Below are 23,672 nucleotides of genomic sequence, written 5' to 3' on the forward strand. Positions count from 1 at the left end.
ATTTGGGGAAGGCGCTGACAGAGACAGTGCCCAGGTTTCTCTAAGCAAGATAAACACTGGCTATCTACTGACTCTGATTTATTACCCATTTTTTCTGGTGTTTCAGATACTCTGGTATGAGAACCACAATTCAAAATCTGCCTTATAGTGGACAAATTATTTGAGATGAGTGTATTCAGACACTGGACAATAGGTCACAGAGAACTGTGATCCCTGAAAGAAAGGAAATGGACAAACAGACCTAACAATAGTCCAGGTTTCTGCCAGGAGGAACTTGCCAGACCATGATGCAGGGGGAGAGAGTCTTCAATGAGCTGAAGGAAATGAGCCTGGAGTTTGGGAAGGCTGAAATGTTTGGAATTTGTGAAGCACAGAGGAGGAAGCTACAAAGAGAAGGAGCTGCAGAAATCAGCTTTAAGAATTGGAGTTTGTGGTTGAATATTTTGTAGCACATGCATAGTATGAAACTCAACAAGGCAAGCAGAGAACAACCAGAACTATAAATGGAACTATTCTCACAGCTCTCACAGGAATGGAAGACATGTGAATTCCAACCAGTTAGAGAGGAGGATCTTGTTGAACACTAGGGGCACCCAATAAAGAACCCAAAAGGGTCATTCTGATGAACTGGGATAAAAAAGGCTCTGGTAAATGATGATCTAAACTTGTGCTAACAACTGTTTTGAAAAATCTGAAAATACTTAAACTGAGGTTTTTAACATACTTCTCTCAGTAATCAACACCCAAAATGGATGGAAGTCAGTAAGGACATAGAATATTTGAAAGGCACTATGAAAAACCTTGACTTAATAGACATTTATAAAACATTCTGCCCAATAATACCAGGATACACACTCTTTTCAAGTGCTATGGAACTTTCACCAAGATAAAACCAAATGCTGGACCATACACCATTTACTCCAGTGAAATATCTGTCAATAGATACAAAATAATGTTTTTTCCTTAGCCAAGAATCTTGTTAACTGTACAGCAAAATACAATGAAAATACAACAAAATTATTATTATATTCTACCAAAAGATAGAAACAACCCAGATATCTATCAACAGATGAATGGATAAACAAAATGTGGTATATACATACAATGTAATGCTATTCAGCCTTAAAAAGAAATTCTGCTACAAAATGGAAAAAATCTAAAAGACATTATAACAAATGAAATAAGCCAGACACAAAAATAAAAGCATTGCATGATTCCACTTATATGGGGTATTTAGACTAGGCAAATTCATAGAGACAGAAAAGAGAAAGAGATAGGGGCTGAGGGAAGGGGGAAATAGGGGATTATTATTTAATGGGTACAGAGTACAGAGTTACAATTTAAGAAGATGGAAAAAGTTCTGGAGATGGATGGTGGGGAGGTAAAACAACAGCATCAGTGTATTTAATGGCAATGAACAGTATACCTAAAAATGGTTACAATGGTAAATTTTATGTTTTGTGTTCTTTACCACAATAAAAATATATTCTATCTCCCATGATTTAGGTTGATTGTGCAGGACACAAAAATATAAACCATTTCTATATTTTAGCCAGATGGGAGGGCAGGAAAGAGAAAGAAGGGAAAAAAAACCAAAAAGGATTGGGAAAAACATAAACATGGAGAAGCATAGAAGAAGATTTATCTTCGTATTAATCAAAGTTTGTAACTGTATATCTGCACTCACTGATTATTGTTTGTTTTCTCCAATAAACTGAAGTGCTGTGAGGACTAGAGCCATGCGTCCTCTGCTCAGTGTTTTACTTCCAGTGCCCAGTATATTTATTGAATCAATGAATGAAATTACAAACAATACAAAGGGTCACATGGATTCAGTAATATGTAACTAATATTATAAAACTCCATAGTTTAAAGGCCTTTTAAAAATATATTATTTACATAATTATAATTGGTTTACTTGTTTCCAGGACCCACTACTTTGAACAGCGTCATGAGTGAATTCTTATAGGCCTCAAGTTACATCGTACTCTGAAGCATTCTAGAGATACAAAAGAGGAATATAATGGGCCCTAGGCTTGGGGGCTCTAACTCAGCAATGAATTAGGTCTTATGCTAATCTTGTCCTGAAACGTCTCACTCTTACCAAGGAATGCTTAGTAGGTGAGTTTAATTCCTATGAGTCCAATCTCAGTGGGTGAATTTCTTATTCCTGATTCTCAATCATAAAGTAGCTGAGATAACACTTGTTGCCACAGAGCTGAAATCTGCTGCCTTTCAACAGCCTGGGATAACTTGTACAACACTTGAGAGCACTAATATACAAGAACCTATATTCTCTTTTACCCCTAGCTTATGATAGCCCGTGCTATTTCATGTTGAACTCAAGAATAGATGCATTTAAGTTCTCATCTTACTAATTTACTTAACTCTTACATGTGATCAAATAGCCTCTTTGTCAAAGCTATAAAAAATAATACATGGGGCAACTGGATATTCACATGGAAAATAATGAAGTTGGATCCCTACTTTACACCATGTAAAAAATTAACTAAAAATGGACCAAATATCTAAACATGAGTTAAAACTATAAAACACTTTAGAAGAAAACATGGGGGTAAATCTTCATGAGCTTGGATTTGGTGATGCCCATATAGATATGACAGCAAAAGCATAAGGAAAAGAAGGAAAAAAAATAGATCAACTGGACTTCATCAAAATTAAAACTTTTGTGCATCAAAAGAACTATTAAGAAAGTGAGGACACAACCTACAGAATGGGAGAGAATATTTGCAAATATCTGGTAACTGGACTATGTAAAGAATTCTTACAGTGCAAGAACAGAAAGACAAGCAATTCAATTTTAAAAATGGGTAAAAAAAATTTGAATAGATGTTTATCCAAAGAATGGATAAGTAAAAACATACAAAGATGCTCATTAGACATTAAGAAAAATGTAAATCAATACCACAAAGAGATACTACTTCACACTCACGAGGAAAGCCATAATAGGAAGAAAGAAAGAAGGAAGGAAGGAAAGAAGGGAGGAAGGGAGGGAGGAAGGAGAGGGACAGAGGGAGGAAAAAAGGAAATGACAAGAGCAGACAAGGCTATGGGGTAAGTGGAACTTCATAGATTGCAGGAGTGAATGTAAAATGCTGCAGCCACTTTGAAAACAGTTTGGCAGTTCCTCAAAAAGTTAAACATAAATTTATCCTATGAGCCAGCAATGAATGAATAAATGAATTGTGGTATGTAAATACATATAATGGGATATTATTCAGCTATAAAAAGAAATGAAGCACTGACACACACTACAATACATATGAAACTTGAAACCATCATGCTAAGTGAAAGATGCCAGACACAAAAGGTCACTTGATTTTATTTATATGAAATATTCAGAATAGGTAAATCCATAAGGACAGAAAGCAGATTAGTAGTTGCCAGGAGTTGGAGGAAGGGGAAAATGGGATGGGGAATGCTTTGGATTAAACAAAGACCATGACTGTACAACATGTTAAATGCACTAAATGCAATTGAATTGTATGCTTTAAAATAAAAGTAATAAATAATTTGTACATTGTTAATGGTTACCCAAAGATACATTTGTTTTCAAAATATGTCATTATTAGCAGATTTTTTTTTTTTTTAGGAATTGTATTTCCAACTCAGAGAAATAAAGTTCCTAAAATCCTCATTTCTACATATGGAAAAAATAATATTCTTGCTTAGGAAGGCAAGGGGTCTTGCTTTGCAGAAGAAAAAAATTAACAGAACTTTCCAACCATAATATTTTTATTTTAATTCCTCAAGCAATTATTATTGAATTTTAAGTATTCTTTGAAACTATGGCCTACATATATTTAATGTTTAACCCAAGAGAGACAAAAGTACTCCATCCTGGGCTATGCCATTGATCTATAGCATGTTTACTTTTTATCATTAAAAAGTGATCAAAAGATCACTGAAATAAGAAGACCTTATCAAGTTATGATATAGAGGGTAAAATTCCCTACTTTCATAAAATAAAGTTGAAGTTTTTAATCACAAATCTTAAACCCCTTTACCATTGACCCCCAACTCTAACGGCCTTCGTTCACACATTCACTAATAAGAATTCTCAGTATCAACTGAGAAAAACATCAGTAATTCCTTGCCAATATTTTGCATTCTCATACTTATTTTCAGGTAAGAAAATAGTAAGATAGGAATGGTAAGAAAGGGGACAAGAACTTCAAGTGTATTATATAAAGAATTGTAATTTTATTTTAAGAGCAATGGACAGATATTAAGGGCCTTTAAACAGGGGAGATATCTGCTCAGATTCATATTTTAAAAGATCACTCTGCAGCGCTGGGGAAGATATGATGATGGCCTGGATAAGAGCATTGATAATAAGAATGCAAAGGAATAGTATATGCTAGAAATATTTGTGATATGGGGTCATTAAGATCTGGTGTGGACTATTTTACAAGGAGGTCAGATAGAGAGACAATCAATTATAACTCCCTAGATTTCTGGTTTGAGGAACTGGAGAAATCATAATGCCATTGTCCCTGTTTTATGCCAGTACTATTTCCTTATTACAGTTCTTAACATACATTTGCTTGTTATCCCTGATAAGGTGTGAGATCCTGATAAAAAGGGTGGCATATTATTTCTCCCTGTGTACCTGTGTCTAGCAGAGTGCCTAGCTGCAGCGTTTTATATAGGCTATTGATTAGTATCACAAGACCAAAATTACCCACCCACTGCAAGTTCCTGATTTCTTTAGCCGAGAAAACAGAAGACACACAGTGAATGTCTGCACACCTTCCCTTGACGTCTAGGGTTCCTATCAAGGATAAGCTAGACTTGCTGTGTAAGAAAAGCTTAATACACTGTGGCACCTGAGCCCCTTTTATAGTTTTATATTACTACTCAGAAAAAAATGTTCACAAATATTTTTACACTAATGTTTTTATTTAGGAGAATGTTAACATGTTTATTTAGCAGAATGTTAACTAACGGAAGTTTGTTGGTTCATAAATCTAATTTACTGTCAGTAAGGCAACATCGTCGACTAAGTGAAAAAGCTATGAGCCTATTAGCATTTCTAAAAGCTTTCCTTGCTTCTTTCTTTCAAGTAAACAGTGGTTTCTCTTCATCAGCACACAGCAGGTGCTCCTAGAATAAACCTCATCAGAGTATGAAATTATTACTCTTCAGTACACCACCACACATTCAGTTCCCAACTTAGTGCCTATCTCTGAATGGTACTGTTTAAATACTGAATGGATAAATAAGTGAATAAATAAATGAATATTTGTTAGATAAATACTGAAGGAACCAGCCCATTTATTAGTTTATACATTACTAAGTTTTTAGTATTTTTTAAAAATATTATTAAGATAATAAATAGATACATTTTATAAATCTAAACGAATTATTATAGGAACTATGTTCCATGCAAATTTCTCAAGTCCTCTGATTTCTATATTATAGGAGCAACAAATACCTTTGATCATACTCAATGGTAAAAACATTGTAATATAAGTCAGTGGTAGTATCACTTTTTTAATCCTATTTTAAAAACTGATTTAGAGTTGCCACACAATTTTTATCAGGATCTTGAAAAGTTAAGTCAACTTTAAAAACTGGATTGGAGTTAGAGTTGCCACACAGTTTTTTTTAATCAGGGTCCTGAAAAGTTAACTCAATTTTTAAGACTGAATTTGGAAGTACTATTCAAATTTGTTTTAAAAGTAGTTTTAGTAGACACCTTCTTTAATGTATTCTAGCCTTAAAACTGAAAGACAGTTATTACTACATAAATAAGGATAAATATTATTCCTATAATAAACAGTCTGACTATTACTAAACTGTATCCTACTATATGACACAAAAATAAGAGTGCCTGGTCTATAGAAAAACAAGCTGAAACTTCTAGTTCTTGGTACGGAGTAGATATATTTGTCCCTATTCCTCCCACTAATTAATATAAAAATCCTGAACACAACACAGGAGGTCCCTTACTTAAACTGGTTTGACAATGATTTTTCAACTTTACAATGGTGTGAAAGCAATACGCATTCAGTAGAAACTGTAGTTAGAATTTTAAATTTTGATGTTTTTTCTGGGCTCGCAATATGCTGTATAATACTCCCTCATGATGCTGGGCAGCTACAGAGAGCCGCAGCTCCCAACTAGTCATGCAATCACAAGGGTAAGCAGCCATTTACAACTCACAACCATTCTGTACCCATACAACCATTTTGTTTTTCACTTTCAGTACACTATGCAGTAAATTACATGAGGGATTTAGCACTTTATTATAAAATAGGCTTGTGTTAGATGAGTTTGCCCAACTGTAGGCCAATGTAAGTATTCTGAGCACATTTAAGGTAGACTAGGCTAAGATACGATGTCAGGTGTATTAAATGCATTTTAAACTTATGATATTTTAAACTTACAATGGGTTTATTGGGACAGAATCTCATCATTAGTTGAGGAAGATCTGTACATAAAACAAATATAAGAAGACTCTGAAAGGCAGAGAGAAGAAGAAGGATAGGATAAGGACTTTAGGAGTAAATGAACAACAGAAGAAGAACAACTCACAGTGGTTAAGTTCTCTGGCTTTCTCTTTTCCTAAGTATCTCAAACTAAGTACTAGAGATATCCATGACCCAGAAATGCCAACAGACACAAGCAAAGTAAGTCTCAAGGAAAGTCTGCTCTCTCAAGCCAAAGAACCAACAAAGGGACAGACTAGCAGAATAGAAATCTTATTGACAATAACCATCCCTACTCTAGCCATATACCACTGGGGAAAGGAAAAAAAAAAGCCTTGCTCAGTGAAGGCCAAGTGAGAACCATGGACTTCCACCACCACCAAGTGGTAATGAGGAACTCCCTCACACTCTCTTCAATGTGATGTCAGCAGGGGTCAAGTTAGGAGAAAGTTAATGAAAACGTACTAAAATTTACTGTGATGGGTGTACAACTATTCAAATATACTAAAAACTACTCAATTATTCCTTTTATATGGTGAAGTATATGGCTTGTGAATTATATCTCAACAAAGCTATCAAAAGTATCAGGGAATATTTCTAGGACAATCTATAAAATCTATAAAATAATTTGTGAGATAAGAGACTTCATTATTGGCATCAAACATTTAATACTAGTAGTGTAGTGTACTTTACAAGGTAATTGGAATTATACATTTAAATCTGATATGATCATTTCCTCAAAAGCTTATCATTACATGGAAAAGGTAGTGATCTAAAGTTACACATGTTATTACATAGTATATAAAATAAGATTCTAATTTCTAGCTATGAAAATTCAATGATATTTGATTACATTATACCACATGATGCTATATTCTAGTAATCTAAAAGACATCCAGGCTTTCAAAAAGACTGCATGGCCTGAGTGTCAAAAATTAACTGTAAATGAAGAAATAGGTAAGTAGCAAAAGAGGCTAATTATGTTGGTCTAACTCCGTTTTTGTTTCAAAAAAAAAGTGTTCTTTCTTTGCCAAGCTGAATATAATAGCCTGTGAATTATAAGATCAAGGACACAAACTGTATGTTTTCTAAAATATGAGTATCCTTCATCAAGTTTTATACTTAGGGCAGCTAAAAGACCTATGTGGAGGGATCAGCATTAAGCCCAAAGGACAGGCAGTGCACAGCAAGAAAGAAAGCAATTCCCTCGTGTCCTTTGCAGGTCACTACCAAGGACCATGTTAGCAGATCCATACCAGACCCTTAACAGGCAGTTCTGCTGCTACCAGTAATTAGCTTGGACAGCTCTGGCTCCAAGAGTAGCAGCAAGGCTACACCATAATGAGCTCAGCTGGGATTAGCAGGACAGGGCAGGGAACCAAGAGAGCTCAGGCATTCTGCATTGCGTATGTATCTAGGAGATCAAACAAGGATGGCTGGCTAGGTTATCCCCTCTCCACCTCATTCCAAAAATGAAGTACGGCAGTGTCTAAAATACAAGCTAATGAAGAGCGACACCTCCAACAGATGAGAGCCACATTAATTAACACAATCCCTAGATCATATTATACAGTTTCAGCTAGAGCTAGCAAATGTGCAACTTGTTATTGCATTATACATATATATATATTTTAAAAGCCAGCCTCTTTTTTCTTTACTTTTATTGGCAAAAATCAGATTACTTCATTTTCCAAATTTTATAAGGAATTTCTCTCATGGCCTTTAAGACATAAAAATTTTCTCTCAAACATTTATCTAAGTCCACACTGTTAAAAAAGAAACTCACTTTTGAATCATTAGCTCCTGGTTCTCTCTTTTGAAATAGGCCAGTTCATTCCATACAGCATCAGAATCTTCTTGTTGAAGTTGTTGAGGATCTGCTCTCTTTATTTTCCTGATTTCCATCCTATTTTTAAAGTGAAGTTGCTTTCTTACTTAACATGTTCAAAGTGCAATAAAAACTCATTTATACATTCTCTAAAAATTTTAAATATCTATTGACCAAATTTCTAATTAAAGCTCACTATTTTACGAATTTCCTAAAACCTAAGTACATAGAAATTAAAATCCTTGATCATGTTATCCTAAAAAACCTAAACTGCTACTATGAGAAGCAAACTTTAAAGCAGACACACAGTATTTTTAGCTCTATTTCTCTCATTCATTCTACTAGTGATAAAACACTGTAGAACAGTCACAGTTTCCATAAAAGGATTATAAGCAATCAATACATCTGGAATTTGCTGCAACCAATCTGAATGTGGTTTATGTACTCTATCTTAAAACATGCATTAATCAGTGAATAGCGTAATATCAGATAGTTAGAAAGTAGTTTTCACACTTTTAGTGGCTACTAAAAAGTTAGGTGAGTAGAGGCTAAATCCAACTGCTTTACCAACAGGTCATATGAAATACTTTCCATTCTTCAAAGGAAAAATTTAGATGTGACAATTATCTACAAAACATGCTAAATGCTCTTTATGTTTTCATTTTCTGTACATAAAACAAACTCTTCATTTTATTTTGTAAAAGTGCTGTACTGGCCAATTTAGAAACAGTATTTCTCTATAGAAAAGACCAATGTGTATCATCAACATTGCCCTAAAGGATCCATCTGAAAAGATGAGAGGGTAGTAGATTTTCTGTACTCATTCAGTCCTTTGCCCTCTGTTGATACTGTTAACAGGGGAGCCACTTACGACCAACCAAGATCTGAACACCTGTTCAGAGCAATTGAACTGAGACCGCCAATTCATTCAGATAAGCTGCAGAACAAACGGATGGATAGTAAAGATTTTCAAATTGCATCTAGGTTGAAGTAGTTTTAAGGCAGTTAACTATATATGTGAATTTCATATTTCTCATGTCTTTCAATTAAAACTTAAATATTCTTTGATTCATATATACTGTAACACCAGTATTTTATTTATTTAAAGTAGTTTTTCAATCATATGGATAGGAACTATTTTTGCTTTAAGCTATATACTTGTATTAAGTTACTGTATAGATACCAAAATATATACAATAATTCAATCATCCATGCTAATGATTTCTGCAAACGATAGGAAAATCAAGTTATTGCTAGCATATTTCTGTTTTCATTTATTATATTCTCTATTCAAAAATCCTTGATAAAGATTTGACTACAAAATAATTTCTTCACAATCAAACAAAAGCCATTAAAGCACCTATATGATGCTATTCCATTCCATTTAATATTTAGGGAAATGCCTTTATGAGCTATGTAACTCACATGCCACTGCCTTCTTCCCACTGTTTTAATTGCTCTTTTACTGCTCTGTAGTTGGTCTGTAACATCTGTAGCCTTTCTTTGCGTTTTTCATGGGCATCTCTTAGCTCATCATTTTCCTGGCTCTGTAGAACACAAGAAAATCAAGTATAAAACTTTGAAGAAAGTATTAGTATAGTGTTGCAAATAAAAGTTTACCCATCTAAACATGAAATTTGAAAGAAAAAATTGTGTAAATATGAATGAATTTGTAATACTTGTTTAAGCAGAAGAAAAAGAATTCCTAGTCACAGAACAGGTTTGCTTGATAAATACTCACTGCATTTTCAAAAAAAGCTTAAGTAAATTCAAAACTTTGCGATCAAATTATTCTCATTCCTTTCCCTGTTGTTAATTGTATATATACACATATTTATGAATCAATCCTACATACCAAAAAATTTTTTTCAATACCAGGAGCTGTCCATACATAAGACATGATTATTTTGTTAGCTATAAGTACACATATAATTAGTGTAAGCTCATAGTAAGACCAGTTCATTAATCCACAGATTCATAATTAGTTTGTTATAATGCACAAAGATTACATATGAGGAAGGAAATTAGTCTGGACCTGTTAGAAGTGGCATAGTTAACATTTTGGGTTGAACCATAAGGAACTAAAATAGGAAAGCTGGGCTTAGTACTCTTGAAGACGTTATAGAAAAGACAGTCTAAACGTTACTAGGTTAAACAACCATAAGTCAATGACTTCTAAATGTTTTAAATAGAACATATGCATAAATCTTCATCTTCTACATAACAACAGAACGAACTTATAAAATAGGCCAAAGTTTCAGTCCTCAAGGGAGGTATTTATATTACTTACGAACTGTGTTTCTCAAAGTAAAATAAGTATTGAGTTTTTTTAACCCCTGATAATTTCAAATTTTCTTCTTAAACTCTTTTCATTTTCTGTATGAAAGAACTCGTATACTTATTCAGTGGGGACAACTGGTACTCTTAAGATTATAGTGAGGTGAGAAGAGTAGGCACATGGCAGGCAGAAAGACCTGAATTGCATCCCTGGAGCTTTCTCCTATTAGCTGCATAATCTTAAGAACAGTATTTAAATTAATTTAATTTTTTACCGTAGAATATGGAAAAGAACACAGAAATTTATATTATGACAACTAAATTGAGTTAACATGTAGGCAAAGGCCCTGGCACTGTGCTTGCCCAACAGAGGCACAAAGCAAACCCGTTTTATTTTGTCCTCTTCCCAAGCATTAACACTGATGCCCTTATCATTCAGAAGCCAAATTTACTGTTACTATCTGTTTCTCATCCCAATAGTAAGATAATACTTTATAGAGCCTACATTACTTTACTGCAATTCTACTTGTCTCAACAGTATGAATATTTTGTCATTTCACTTTGAATATATATCTAGTAGGATAACTTCAATAATTCTTTCAACTAGTTATTAAGAAGTATTTTTAGCCCTGTGTGTATAAAGTGGTCTGTATGCAATATGAAAATGCAAGTACTTGATGAAAATAGAATCACTTGACAAGAGCAATCAGAATAAATGTTATCCTAAAGAAGTTTAGAAGATATACAAATCATGGTCACTGTACAGCTACTTGGTAAAAAGTAGCATGGTTTAATACTATGGTTAAAAATTCAGCATACTGAATTCAAATTTGTTTGTTTCAACTGAAAAACCATATATTAAGAGCCTATTACATGCATGGTGTTCAGTGCTGATATGAGTTCAAGTCCTGTTGCTAAAAGTTACTAAATTTTACCTTGATATAGCTACTTAAATCCAGTGTGTCTCAATTTCTACATTTTCAAAATAGAACCTATTTATATCTCTTTTTCTAAGACATAAAGAATGATTTAACTATGACCTTGACTTTTCCATACTGTTGGTAAACAACCCAACTTCTTTGGACAATAAACTTTCTACTCTTATGCATGTGAAATAAACCATTTAAATTAGCCAAATAGAAGAATGATAATTAATAATGCTATCTTGTCATAAATGAACCAAAGTTAACTATGTTTATTAGGATTCTTTATAAACTAATAAAATTTATTATGAATTTAGGTAGGATATATTGTAAATGTATTAATAAAATAATTTAATTATTTATAAATTTACAGATATTAGAAAAGATTCATGTCAAAACATAATTTTAAAGTAATCTTACAAACTAACTACTTTGTTAGATACTTCTAGTTTCCTGTAACTATTCTTCATTGAATAAAAATCCTTCCCCATAAATTCCTATTTTACAATGAATTTTTAAAAACTATTACATACAAATTCAGTATTTTGAAATTGTTAAGTCTGTGTTAGAGACCCTAGAAATTTTAAGCAGGTAAAACCTAAAAGATGGACCAAGAAGTAAAAATTAATAGAATAGGGTATTCAATTTTTTTCTATTAGCTTTCAAAATAATTGTTAAATTAATGAAAAAATTGAGTTTCTTATTGATAGTACTTTCATTATTTTAGTATTTTTCACTACTGCCTCAGCTACCATTAATCACTGAATTTATATCCAGTGTTTTCCCTAATTCTCAAATATAAGTCGACTATACTATGCTAATAAACCAAAGATTAAGACTCAGTAAAAATTTCCTAAGTCATACATGTCACTCACAAAGTGCGAGGCTCTGTACTAGGCATAGTAGTTAATCAAAGCACTTGATGTGGCCACTTGTGATTCCTAAAACTTCCATTAAGTAGTGATTATGGAAAAATAGTTTAATAGGTAAACTTTCTGCTTTAATTTTACATGCTTTGTAATTTATTACGCTTAACAGTAGAGTATTTACGTAATTCTTATAATTCTTAAACATTCCTATACGTTACTCTTATTCTTATAAATTTTTTATAAAATATAACTCTTAGAAAATTACTAAAATCCAAACTATTAAGAATAAAACCAAACTAAATATTTGGTAAATCGATTTGATAGACAACTTAAAATAATTATTTAAAAATACAGCTTCATCCATAGATTTTTGCTTTGAGAAAACTGTTCTCAAATTGTGATACATGGTTTAAACTTATCCTAGAGACCATTGCTTCTTTAGCCTACTTCAGAAATAAACAGCAAAATTTCATAAAAATGTAAATACAAGATAGATTAGGTATAGCTCAAAGAAAAATGCTTTTTCCTATTTAACTTCAAGAACAGATGCTGACTAAAACCTTCAGTCCAAAGTTGGATATCTCAAAAGAAATGTTTTAAAAGAATAATTAAAATACTTTAAACAATATTCTAACAAATACAAGTTATCTATTAGTTTGGATAATGATTCTTTAAGTCCCATTTGACTTATAATCGCCTAAGTCAAAACAATAGTACATCATTTGGGAAATATTCTCAAAGATCTTACAAAAAATTAAGTATAAAGACTGAAAAACACATTTAACATGATTAATTACTACAGTTTCCAATGAAGACATATCCAAAAATATCCCATGGATTTAGGTCCATCTATTAGATCATTCAATATAACATTTACAGAGTATCTTCTACATATTTTGCAATTAAACTAGCTAAACTAGAAGCTCTAACCAAACAAGTGTACAAACAAGTCTCAATAACTAAAACATTAGAAAATAAAAATAGGAACATTGTATCAACTGACTTTCCTCAATGATCTTTGTAATTCTACTTCTGAGTTCGTAAGAACAGAAATGATTGATAGAATCTTCTAGTTTGGTCAAAGGCTTTTTGACAGGCAAAAGGCAAACTAAGAGCATGAACACTATTAATAAAACAGTAGTTCAATCTTCAGAGAATGATAGCAAGGTTTTAAAGTTTTTTTATAAAAAAACTTTTATAAAATCCCAAGGATTCCATGGATGCTTAACTTCAGCAGAATGTACAAACTTCATGAATATTAGAGCATTGAAAAATGAAAGACATATAAACTGTATTCAAAGGACATGTTGATGTTATTAAATGTCATAGAAAAGTACTAGCAGAATCAAGTTGCCAAATGCATGAAAGTCAGTAAAGCAGGGATTCATGGCATTAGTAATTTCAAGAGTAGTAAGAACTTCATAAAGCTCTGCTGGTTTCCAAATTACACTTTATAAGCTTTTAGTTCACTATATCCATGAAGTCAGGATTTGGAAATGGGTGAGCTTTTTATGATAATAGCTTTCATCTCTTCTATTGCTACTGGCTCTATAATTATAACATTGGTTACCCACCTTGAAAACAGCCACAAAAGAGAGCTGAGCAAGACAATGTGTTATTTATACAATTTCATGTAATATTATAATATATATAGAATTAGGATAATATGCATGACTACTGCTGATATAATAGAAAATAGCATGTCAATGTATCAACATTTATATACCTGTGTACCATAGGCTCCTGAAACTTCTTTGTCCCTCCCTCCCTTCAATCCACCTTGGTGATCAACTTAGGATCCTAAAGCTACCTACAATGCCATGGAGCATGTCTTTTGCCTTTAGTGTTTCCAAAAGTATCTTCCATGGTCTTTTGAGAAATATTAGTAGGCATAATCAAGTAAATATGAGAAATAATATTTCTCTACCTTCCTATGGATTCACAATGCACACTGATATGTCAAAGGCTCATTAAAAAAAAAAAGAAAGCTTTTAATCTACTGCTTAAAGAATTGAGCATAGAATAGTTTTGTCTGCAATGTTCCCATTAGTTTCTGGCAGAGCAATATTCAAAAGAATATCAACATGGGAAAGGCCATGACAAAAATTCAATGTGTGTTAGTGGGGAATGGTCTTCAAAAGGAGCACCAAGATCCCAATGTATTTTAAAAACCATTAAGACACTGTTTTAGGTTCAAATGAATCTCTCCCAAAAAGATACATTGGAGTGCTAACCCCCACAATCTCAGAATGTGATTTTATTTGAAGATAGGATCTTTCTAGAGGTAAGCAAGTTAAAATGAGGTAGGGTGGGACCTAATCCAGTATGACTGGTCTTCATAAAAAAGGAGATATTTAGACACAGAGACACATACATAGAGGGAAGATGATGTGAAGACACAAGGAGAGGGCCATCTAAAAGCCACGAAACATCTGAGGCTACAAGGAGCTATAAGAGAGTAATGGAACAGATTTTCCCACACAGACCTCAGACGGAGCTAACCCTGCTGACACCTTGATTTTGGACTTGTATAGCCTTCAGAACTTAGACAAGACATTTCTGTTCTAAGCTAGCCAGTTTTTGGTAGTTTTTCACAGCAGCCCAAGGAAACTTAACTCAGACATTATTAATTCCTATCTTATGTTATATTCACATGTACTTGAGAAACAGCAGTAGTATCAGTATTACAGCCTACTAATGAAGAAGACAGAACAGGTCTCTATCTTCACTAAATATGACAGTGATACTTACTAGAGTCAGGTTGTAAATTAAAAAGTGCCTCGGACCAAATTACTCTCCTTGGAGTTGCTTTACTTTACAGGTTTTGTTTGTTCATTCTTTTTGCTAAATGATCTTGATTTTAGTGCCTTTTTTATTCAACTATTTTGCTCCTTTAAAATAAGAAATCCTATCCTAAATGATAAAATACAAAGAAAAAAATTTGCTCCCACTTTTTCCCCTTATCTTGCAAATCTGTGAAAGGAAACAAACATTTGAAATTCATGATTATCAATAATTAACTTGAAAGAGGAATACAGAAAAAATATTAATGAAAAAGAAGTTGTGTGAAAAATAATTTTACTCTAAAAATAAACTTGGGCCCTCATCCAAAAGAGCTGTTGCTAGAAAAACGGAATGAGGAAACAAATTATTATAATGTTTCTGAGACACTTTGAAACAAGAAATTCAAGAGGCTGAAAGCGAACAGATCTAAAAATGTCTGAATTGCTCTACTCCTTCCTGCCAAAAACAAGGAACTGAAAAAGACTCACAGACTTCTGCTGGCATATGGGTGGAGATCCTCTACTATTGAAGGATATGTGATGGTTAATGTTATATGTCAATTTGACTGTCCAGATATTTGGTTAATCACTATTTCTGGGTGTATCTGTGAGGTTGTTTCTGTATGAAATTAACATCTGAATCAATAGACTGAATAAAGCAGACTGGTCTCCCCAGTGTGATAGGCTCCAACCAATCCACTGAAGGCCTGAATAGAATAAAAGGCAGAGTCAAAAAGAATTCTTTCTTTCTGCCTGTCTTTGAGCTGGGATATTGGTCTCCTGTCTTTAGACTCAGACTTGGACTGGGACTGGAACTTCAGACCATCAGCTCCCCTGATTTTCAGGCCTTTGGACTCAGACTGGAACTATATCATTAGCTCTTTTGGATCCCCAGCTTGACAACTATATATGTTGGACTTCCTCAGACTCCGTAATCATGAGATTATGCGATCATGTGAGCCAATTCTCCTTATAGTAGATCAATCTCTGTCTCTCTCTCTCTATACACCCATACATACACATACATACATACATACATACATGCACATATATTTCAAAATAACGATGTCCCATTAGGGAAGACTAAAGGATTATATCCTATTGGTTTGATTTCTCTGGAGAACCCACATTAAAAGAGGACAGAAGCAGAAGGCTTGGTGTGTGAATTTCAAGAATTATGCAAAAGGCAGATGATGGTTTCCTAAACATGCCCATAATATACTGAGCATACTCTGACGTTTACTCTAATACACTAGATTCTAACTACTCACTCAGCATCATTATTTTCTCCTATTGTACAGTAAGTGATTAGCACAGTGCTTGGCTAATTGAGTTATCCAATAAGTTACTGAGTAAACGAATGAGCAAATAACTCCAGGTGTATAAATTTCAAGTACACTAAATGCTAGCAAGCTGAGGTCATCTGGTCATTTTATTCTGGGGAGAAACAATAAATGATAACATTTGTTGTTTTAGAACTAATAATTTAACTCTGAATAAATGTAAATTAACATAATGTTTAGTGAAAAGGTAGAAGAAAACTATTAATTGTAGCTTATGGTTAACCGTACCTCTAAACCATATTTTGCTCTAGAGCACAAATAATGTAAGTCAAAATATATTTCCCCTAAGAAAAATCTATATGACCAAAAAAAAGCTTTATATATATAGGATTTTAATCATGTGTAAGTTGGGTTTGTCAAAGAATGTTATAAAACTATTTGAGATTCAATTAAATGGCTAAATCTCAAATAATGCTGGTCATTGGGTACTTATAAATGAAGGATGACAAGTCTAGCCACATTAAATTCACAGAAAAATTAAAGCCCTCAATATAATCACATAAAATTGGTTCAAGATGTACAACTAACTTCATCTGAGAAAGATAATTCTCAAAGTAAAATTGGAAAGTATAAATGATCAAAGATAGAACAATAAAGGTATATGCTTCTTAAACATTGGTAGAACACTGACTCAGATGTCATGTATTCTGAGACAAATTCAGTTGAAATGGAAAAAATATTTATTTGGCATTTTGACTATGTAATTTTTCTATAAAGGACAATTTTAAGTGGTCTGAGCTAGGTTACCAAAGCTGTTAACTCACTTTTCTTTTTATATGTTTATCATATATAATGAACTATAAGAAATTCTCTTCCCATTTGCTGTAGTTCTATTTTTTGTCTCTGAGAAACAATAAGAAATTTATTCCCAATATTAAGCCAAAATATTCCCCAATAATTTTACAGTGAATAAATATTTAGTTTCAAGTAGCAAATTTTTTATTACTTTATGATCATCAGAAATCTAAAAAACTTATACTAATTACATTTTTATACATGTAATTAAATTCAGGAAAGACAAATGATAAGCAGTAATTTGTGAAATGAATGTTTACTTTCGTTCATCTTTATCTATGCAAGGTTGTTACTAAAGAAATGATTTAATGTTCACCTTTAGTTGTAGTGCTTTCTCTAAGTTTTCAATCTTTCTTTCAGCTTTTCTCAGCTTCTTTAGCTCCTCTGAGTCTGTGAAAGAGGTCTTTGGGGACAAAGACCTTGAACGTTTCACAGGTGGTTCCTCGAGAATAAAACAAGGACATGGTTGAACTAGTTGGAACACTGGATTATGAAAGACATGCAAAATTAAAGAACAAGTAATTTTGAATACTAATAATGAATTATAAAAAAAATCCTGCATGGAATACCAGAGAAATAACAAGCGGAATTACCACAGTGCTACCGCTAAAGGTTTCTCTGTGACTCGTTAATGAGAATATTCATTTACATTTACATTGTTTCTTTCAGAATAATGATGTCCCATTAGGGAAGACTAAAGGGTTATAGACTCAGAAATGCAAGAAACCTCATTACAAAGGAGGGGATAGAGGCTGGTCTAATTGCTCTATAAGGGTCCAAGGTTACACTTGATAGGACAACCAGAAACAAGAGGGAAAGGATTTTTTTTCCCTTTGAAATAGTTTAACACACTGTGAAGTTGAAGGAACAATATGCTTGAGGAATATAAATACAACAGACAGTAGATCTTATACCACAATGACCATATGGTCATTAACTATAATGTGGCTAACTAGAGACAAGAATGTGTGTTTATATTATGTACAGCTTCATATACCAGTCTGGAGAAGGAATATGTGAAAGCAACCATTAAGCTGGGCAACATATTGTTCATACTTACAGCATGTCCTTACAAAAAAGAAAGAAAATTTTGTTCAAAATATCTCTCATTTTTTTGACTTTTGTTAAAAGCAATGAAACAGCAAAGCAGTACATTTTTAAACTTCAGCAATACAGCATATAACCAAATTAGGCCCTATAATGTTGTCTCTCAATTTTGGGAATGTTTTCTTCTATTTAAATAAAGCTCAATGCTGTGAAACTACTACAAAATAGCAAGAAATATATAAAGTAGTTATGTTCATAGATATACATACACACATACATAGATAAATAAAAGCTCATTCTCTTGAAAACTACTAATAATATTAGAGGGAATAAATAAGAATGCCACAGAAATATCAGTCTAATTTTAAATACTTCCTTTATTAAAATAGTTTGTTCTACTCAGGAAAAAAATGAAAAGAATGAAAAACAATTATCTTGAAAACATGGTTTTCTACTTTTAAAAACATTATTTTCTAATAGTTGAAGTAACAAGTGTGAGACATATGTGCCTAAAACTCTTTACTTTTAGGAAAAGTTTATTTCAATTTATATGGAAATAATATATTTACAATGTGATATTTTGAAATTTTCATATTATTCAATGTTCATAGAATCTTTTGCAGCATAAAATATGTAATAAATACTACAAAAAAGGAAAAGTTGAGAATTAATAAATAAGAACCATGCTGCAAAAATCTGCTTATTATTCTATACTGCAACACCTTTAAATCTGAAAATATGTATCTGCATATATTAATGTTAAATTCCATTTTATAGTATATTTCCACATGGGCAGTATTTTAAATATCATATCTGAATGAAACAGAAACACTAAGATACATTTTTCTTCTAATTAAAATTAGAAAATTGAGTTAAGGACTAAGTACCACAATAAAATTTCTACTTCTATCTATAGATTAGATAGATGAGGAATACTTATCAAAACTTTTTAATATAAGAATGCTAATTTACTGCAAAAGAGGTATATCATTACTAACATATTAACTTAATTAAATTAGGAATATATTATTCAGTCTTCAAAAAGGGAAAACTTGCTACTCCCAACCGTGATTTTATCAAACATTTGACATGTAATGTTTTTTAAAACCTTCCAGAAATATAAGCAGAGAAATAAATGCTGCTGTTTGCTTTTTAACTTCATTGCTTGCCTTGCCAGACTCACCCTGACAAATTCACAAAAATGACAAAATGTCCCTACCTTATGTTTCCCGTCAGCACTTGTCAAGATGCTCTTCTCTGAGGAACCCTTGTTGGAAGATCTGTTCTCTGACAGTTTCTCATTTGCTATTTTCAGTTTCTCCTGTAAATACTCAATTTCAGACTTCTGTGAGACCATTAAGGTTTCTAAGCTTGATAAAGATGGCTGTTGAGAAACCTATTTTAAAAAGTATGTTTGTATCTTACATTATTTACACATACATGCAAATATTTATATATAATATTATATTATATAAATCATAATTATTCTAAGAAAGAATATTTCATTTCAATAATAAACTGTAAACATGCATCAGCTAAGCTTCCATCATCCTTACAGAATGGAATTTTTCAATAAAATAACTATGAGTCTGTATAAATATCTTCATAAATAATATTGTCATACAGATTTGCAGGAGGAAAAAATTAAAAGTGTGGGTACACCATGTATACCATCCACCTATAAATTATTTCAGATTAATGATTTTACACATGTGTATTTCCCCAGGAAATATTCAATGCAATGCCACTAAATATGAAGCTGGAAAAAGGAAACCAACAGCACTATAGGTTCAATTAGATTTAAATGTACTATAATTTAATAATAACAACTCAAAGAACTCTGATACTTTTTAAAGTCAACAGAGTCCACAGTATTCTCTTTTGAAATTTATTCCTATGTCAGGTAAACTGTTAATGGTAAGAACCACATTTTTAACAACAGAAATCATAGGAAAATTAAGCTTGTAGGAAACCTATTCACGAAAACTAGCATTCTGCAAAACTGTACCACCATCTTGACCAAATGTATTTGAGACCATTATAATCTATTAATATATGCTATTGAAAACTAACCACTCTGTTGACAAAAAAACAAGAATAATAAATCATAGTGAAAACAAAGTTTTTGTTGATTTCCAGCAACGAAAAGCCACATCTTATGATTCAATATGGATCTAGCAGCCCTGAAAATAGTTTAAATGTGGAGAGCCCCATCCTTCCTAAATGAAATTTCCAAGGACTATGAGAAAAATATGTCTGTTTAACTTTTCTGAACCAACAATGAAATGGATTATCCTTTCCTGATTTTGATTACTTTTTCATTTTTTGGGGAAATAGGCAATTTTTTTCTAATTCTAACCTGTAATTTTTTACAATGAGAGAGATCACCTTTGATTTATACTATTACACTATCCTCATATATAAATCACCTGATTTGTTTCCCAATCTTTATTCTATCACACTACTAAATATTTTCCTCAGAGTGTTGTTTATACTGTACTGTTACCACACTTACAGTATTAAATATTAACTCCATTACCTTGCTTTGAATGTCATATTAAACGTTCAGTAAGGAGGGCATTCGTAGCTATTCAGCTCTAGCCGCTTGTTTTCCTGGAACAAACTCTAAAGGACTTTGCCCTATTCTTTCCTCCCTCTTTTAACCACTGTATGGCTTTTATTTATTTATTCTTCCTCTCTTATAAACAAATTTATGATGTTTATAAATATTTCCTTTGATTGAGCTGCCAATATGAACAATTCACAAAGGCTCCCTGCTCTTGCCCAGGTTTTATTACATAAAATTATGAGGAATATATTAACATCCCATCATTTACCAATTTTAAATAAATTAAGATCAAACAAAAATTTAGAAAAAATAGGAACAATATAATAACTTTAGTTTATTGGTATATCCAATAGCAACCCTGTCTTCTTTAATAAATGAGTTTTCTAAGGCATCACTGGGTTATAATGTAATAGATCAAAACGTAAAAACATGAATATTTGGTCAAGAAGCTGCAAAATGATAAATAATTAAAATAATCATGAAGGTATTAAAAATGCTCCAACAGTGGATATTGCCCCTGTAATAATAAAAGATTACATAATTAGGCAGCATTCCTTTGAAATTCCTCAATAAACAATAAAAGAACTTCAAAACTAAAATACTGTTAAAGTAGTGATTAACTCAAGTGCACAGAGGAGCCATAATGTAAATAAATAAGTAAAGTGGGTTGTGTTTCGTTTGTTTTTAAATTACAGCTTTATAATTCATTCAACAGAGATACTTTGTATACATATTAAACATGTAGATATGTTCTTCACTTTCACAAAGCAACTTATGTATGCTCCAAGTTTCTTAAAAACGTCTTCTCTCTCTTCCTCCCTTTCTCTCTCTCCATTCCTCTTTCTTCCCTTTCATCCCTTTTGCTAGAGATATATGCACGAGAAATATTTCACATTTAATATGACCATTTTCAAAACTATAAGTAAAATGAAATGTCAAATGTCAGCCTCACGTGCAGTAAGGAGGGCATTCGTAGCTACTCAGCTCTAGCCGCTTGTTTTCCTGGAACAATGTGGCCCACTATTACTAAATCTACTGATTTTCCAAAAGAAGGGAGGAATTTGTCTTTCTAAGTGAAATCTAATTTTAAAATGTTGGCCAGATTCAGTTTATACTGACTTCAGTATTTTGAAAACATGATGCTGGGAGTATAAACTGCTATAAATTTCCTAGGAAAATTGCAAAATATAAATCAAAGAAGATAAAAATGTACTAAGCCTTTGATTTTGTTCTAATTATGCTGAGGGTTGATAGACAAAGATAATCATGATAAACTTATAAGAGAGGAAAGCAGCTTACAAAATAATATTGCATACTGTACAGAAACAGATTGTCCTAAACCCTGAAATGTTAGTGTTATTTCTGAGTGGAGGTACTATATGTGAATTTTCTTCATACATATATGAAATTTCCTTAAATTTCTTTTACAATGAACATGTGGTCACTAAATGGTTTTTAAACGTATTTTTATGCAAATAAAAGGAATAAAAAAGTTCAACATAAAAATTTCAGTATAGATAGGGGAAATATAAACAAAAGTTTCTCCATAATTTCAACTCTCAGAGTTCACTAATTGTAAGTTTGGGATAGATGGCCCAGACTTTAAAGAGAAAAGAAAAACCATTGTAATTCTACTCCTTTTTTAAAATTAATTGACTATTTTTTAGAAAAGCTTTATATTTACAGAAAAACTGAGCAGAAACTACAGAGTTCTCCTACACCTCCACTCCCACCCATCCAGTTTCCCATATTATTAGCAACTAAAATTAAAACAGTACATTTGATACAACTAATGAACCATTTTTCATACATTATTTTAACTGAAGTCCCTAGTTTATTCAAATTTTACCTAATATTCTTTTCTGTTCCAGGATCCCATCCATGATACCACACTACATTTAGTTGTCATGTCAGCAACTCTTGGCTGTGCTAGTCTCTCAGATTTTTCTTATTTTTGATGACATTGATAGCTTTGGGGAGTACTATTCAGGTGTATTGTAGGGTATCCCTCTATTGGAATTTGCCTTTGTTTTTGTCATAATTAGACTAGGGTTATGAATTTTGAGGAGGAAGATCTCAGAAGTAAAATGCCAGTTTCATCATATTGTATCAAGGGTACATACTATCAACATGATTTGACTCCTGACATTGAATTTGACCACCTAGCCAATGTAGTGCTTGTTAGGTTACTCCACTGTGAAGTTACTCTTTTGTCCCCCATTTATACTATACTCACTAAACCTGTATATAAAACTTAATAATTATACATATGCTTATTATATGTATAATATATATGAGAATATGTGTGTATAGCCTCATTATCCTTACTTTTCCTTTTTAAGTGTTGCTTTACAGGCTTAGCAAGATCAACACAATCAGTCCCCTGTCTGTGGAAATTCATTCTATCTATTGCCCTTAAAACCCTAGATTCTTTGAAAGGTTAACTTTCCTTGCTAAGAATTATTAGTATTTTATAAATAAACTTTTTCTCTAATGTCAAAAACCCTTGTGCACCTTTTAATTTACAGTCTTAGAAGATAATGGTATGGGGCTAGATCATAGACTGATAAGAAATGATCAGTGGAGTATGCATCCAAATGCCTCCAATTGGAACTAATCTCTATAAACTGACCATTATTAATATATAACTTCTTTTTAACACTGATTCAGAGTTAATTTTGATCAAAAGGTCCTCTCAGTGATATAGAGGAAAAGGTAAGGGGGGAGGTGAAGCCTTTAAGTTTTGTGCCAATTACCATTAAAACATTATATAAATTAAATAT

The 23,672-nt window shown here is 32.3% G+C and overlaps 1 protein-coding gene across 1 annotated transcript in view; it reads right to left on the reverse strand.

Moving 5' to 3' along the window:
• Positions 1-23,672, reverse strand: part of CNTLN (centlein) — a 247,837-nt gene that overhangs the window by 111,507 nt on the left and 112,658 nt on the right. Inside the window, exons 9-12 of the mRNA XM_010988164.3 lie at positions 19,540-19,716; positions 17,590-17,715; positions 9,709-9,830; positions 8,242-8,361 (exon numbers count right to left, since the gene is read on the reverse strand). Coding sequence (XP_010986466.3) covers positions 8,242-8,361; positions 9,709-9,830; positions 17,590-17,715; positions 19,540-19,716 — 545 coding nt within the window. The remainder of the gene's footprint in view (positions 1-8,241; positions 8,362-9,708; positions 9,831-17,589; positions 17,716-19,539; positions 19,717-23,672) is intronic.

This window comes from Camelus dromedarius, chromosome 10 (genome assembly GCF_036321535.1).
Source record: "Camelus dromedarius isolate mCamDro1 chromosome 10, mCamDro1.pat, whole genome shotgun sequence".
Lineage (NCBI taxonomy): Eukaryota > Metazoa > Chordata > Mammalia > Artiodactyla > Camelidae > Camelus > Camelus dromedarius.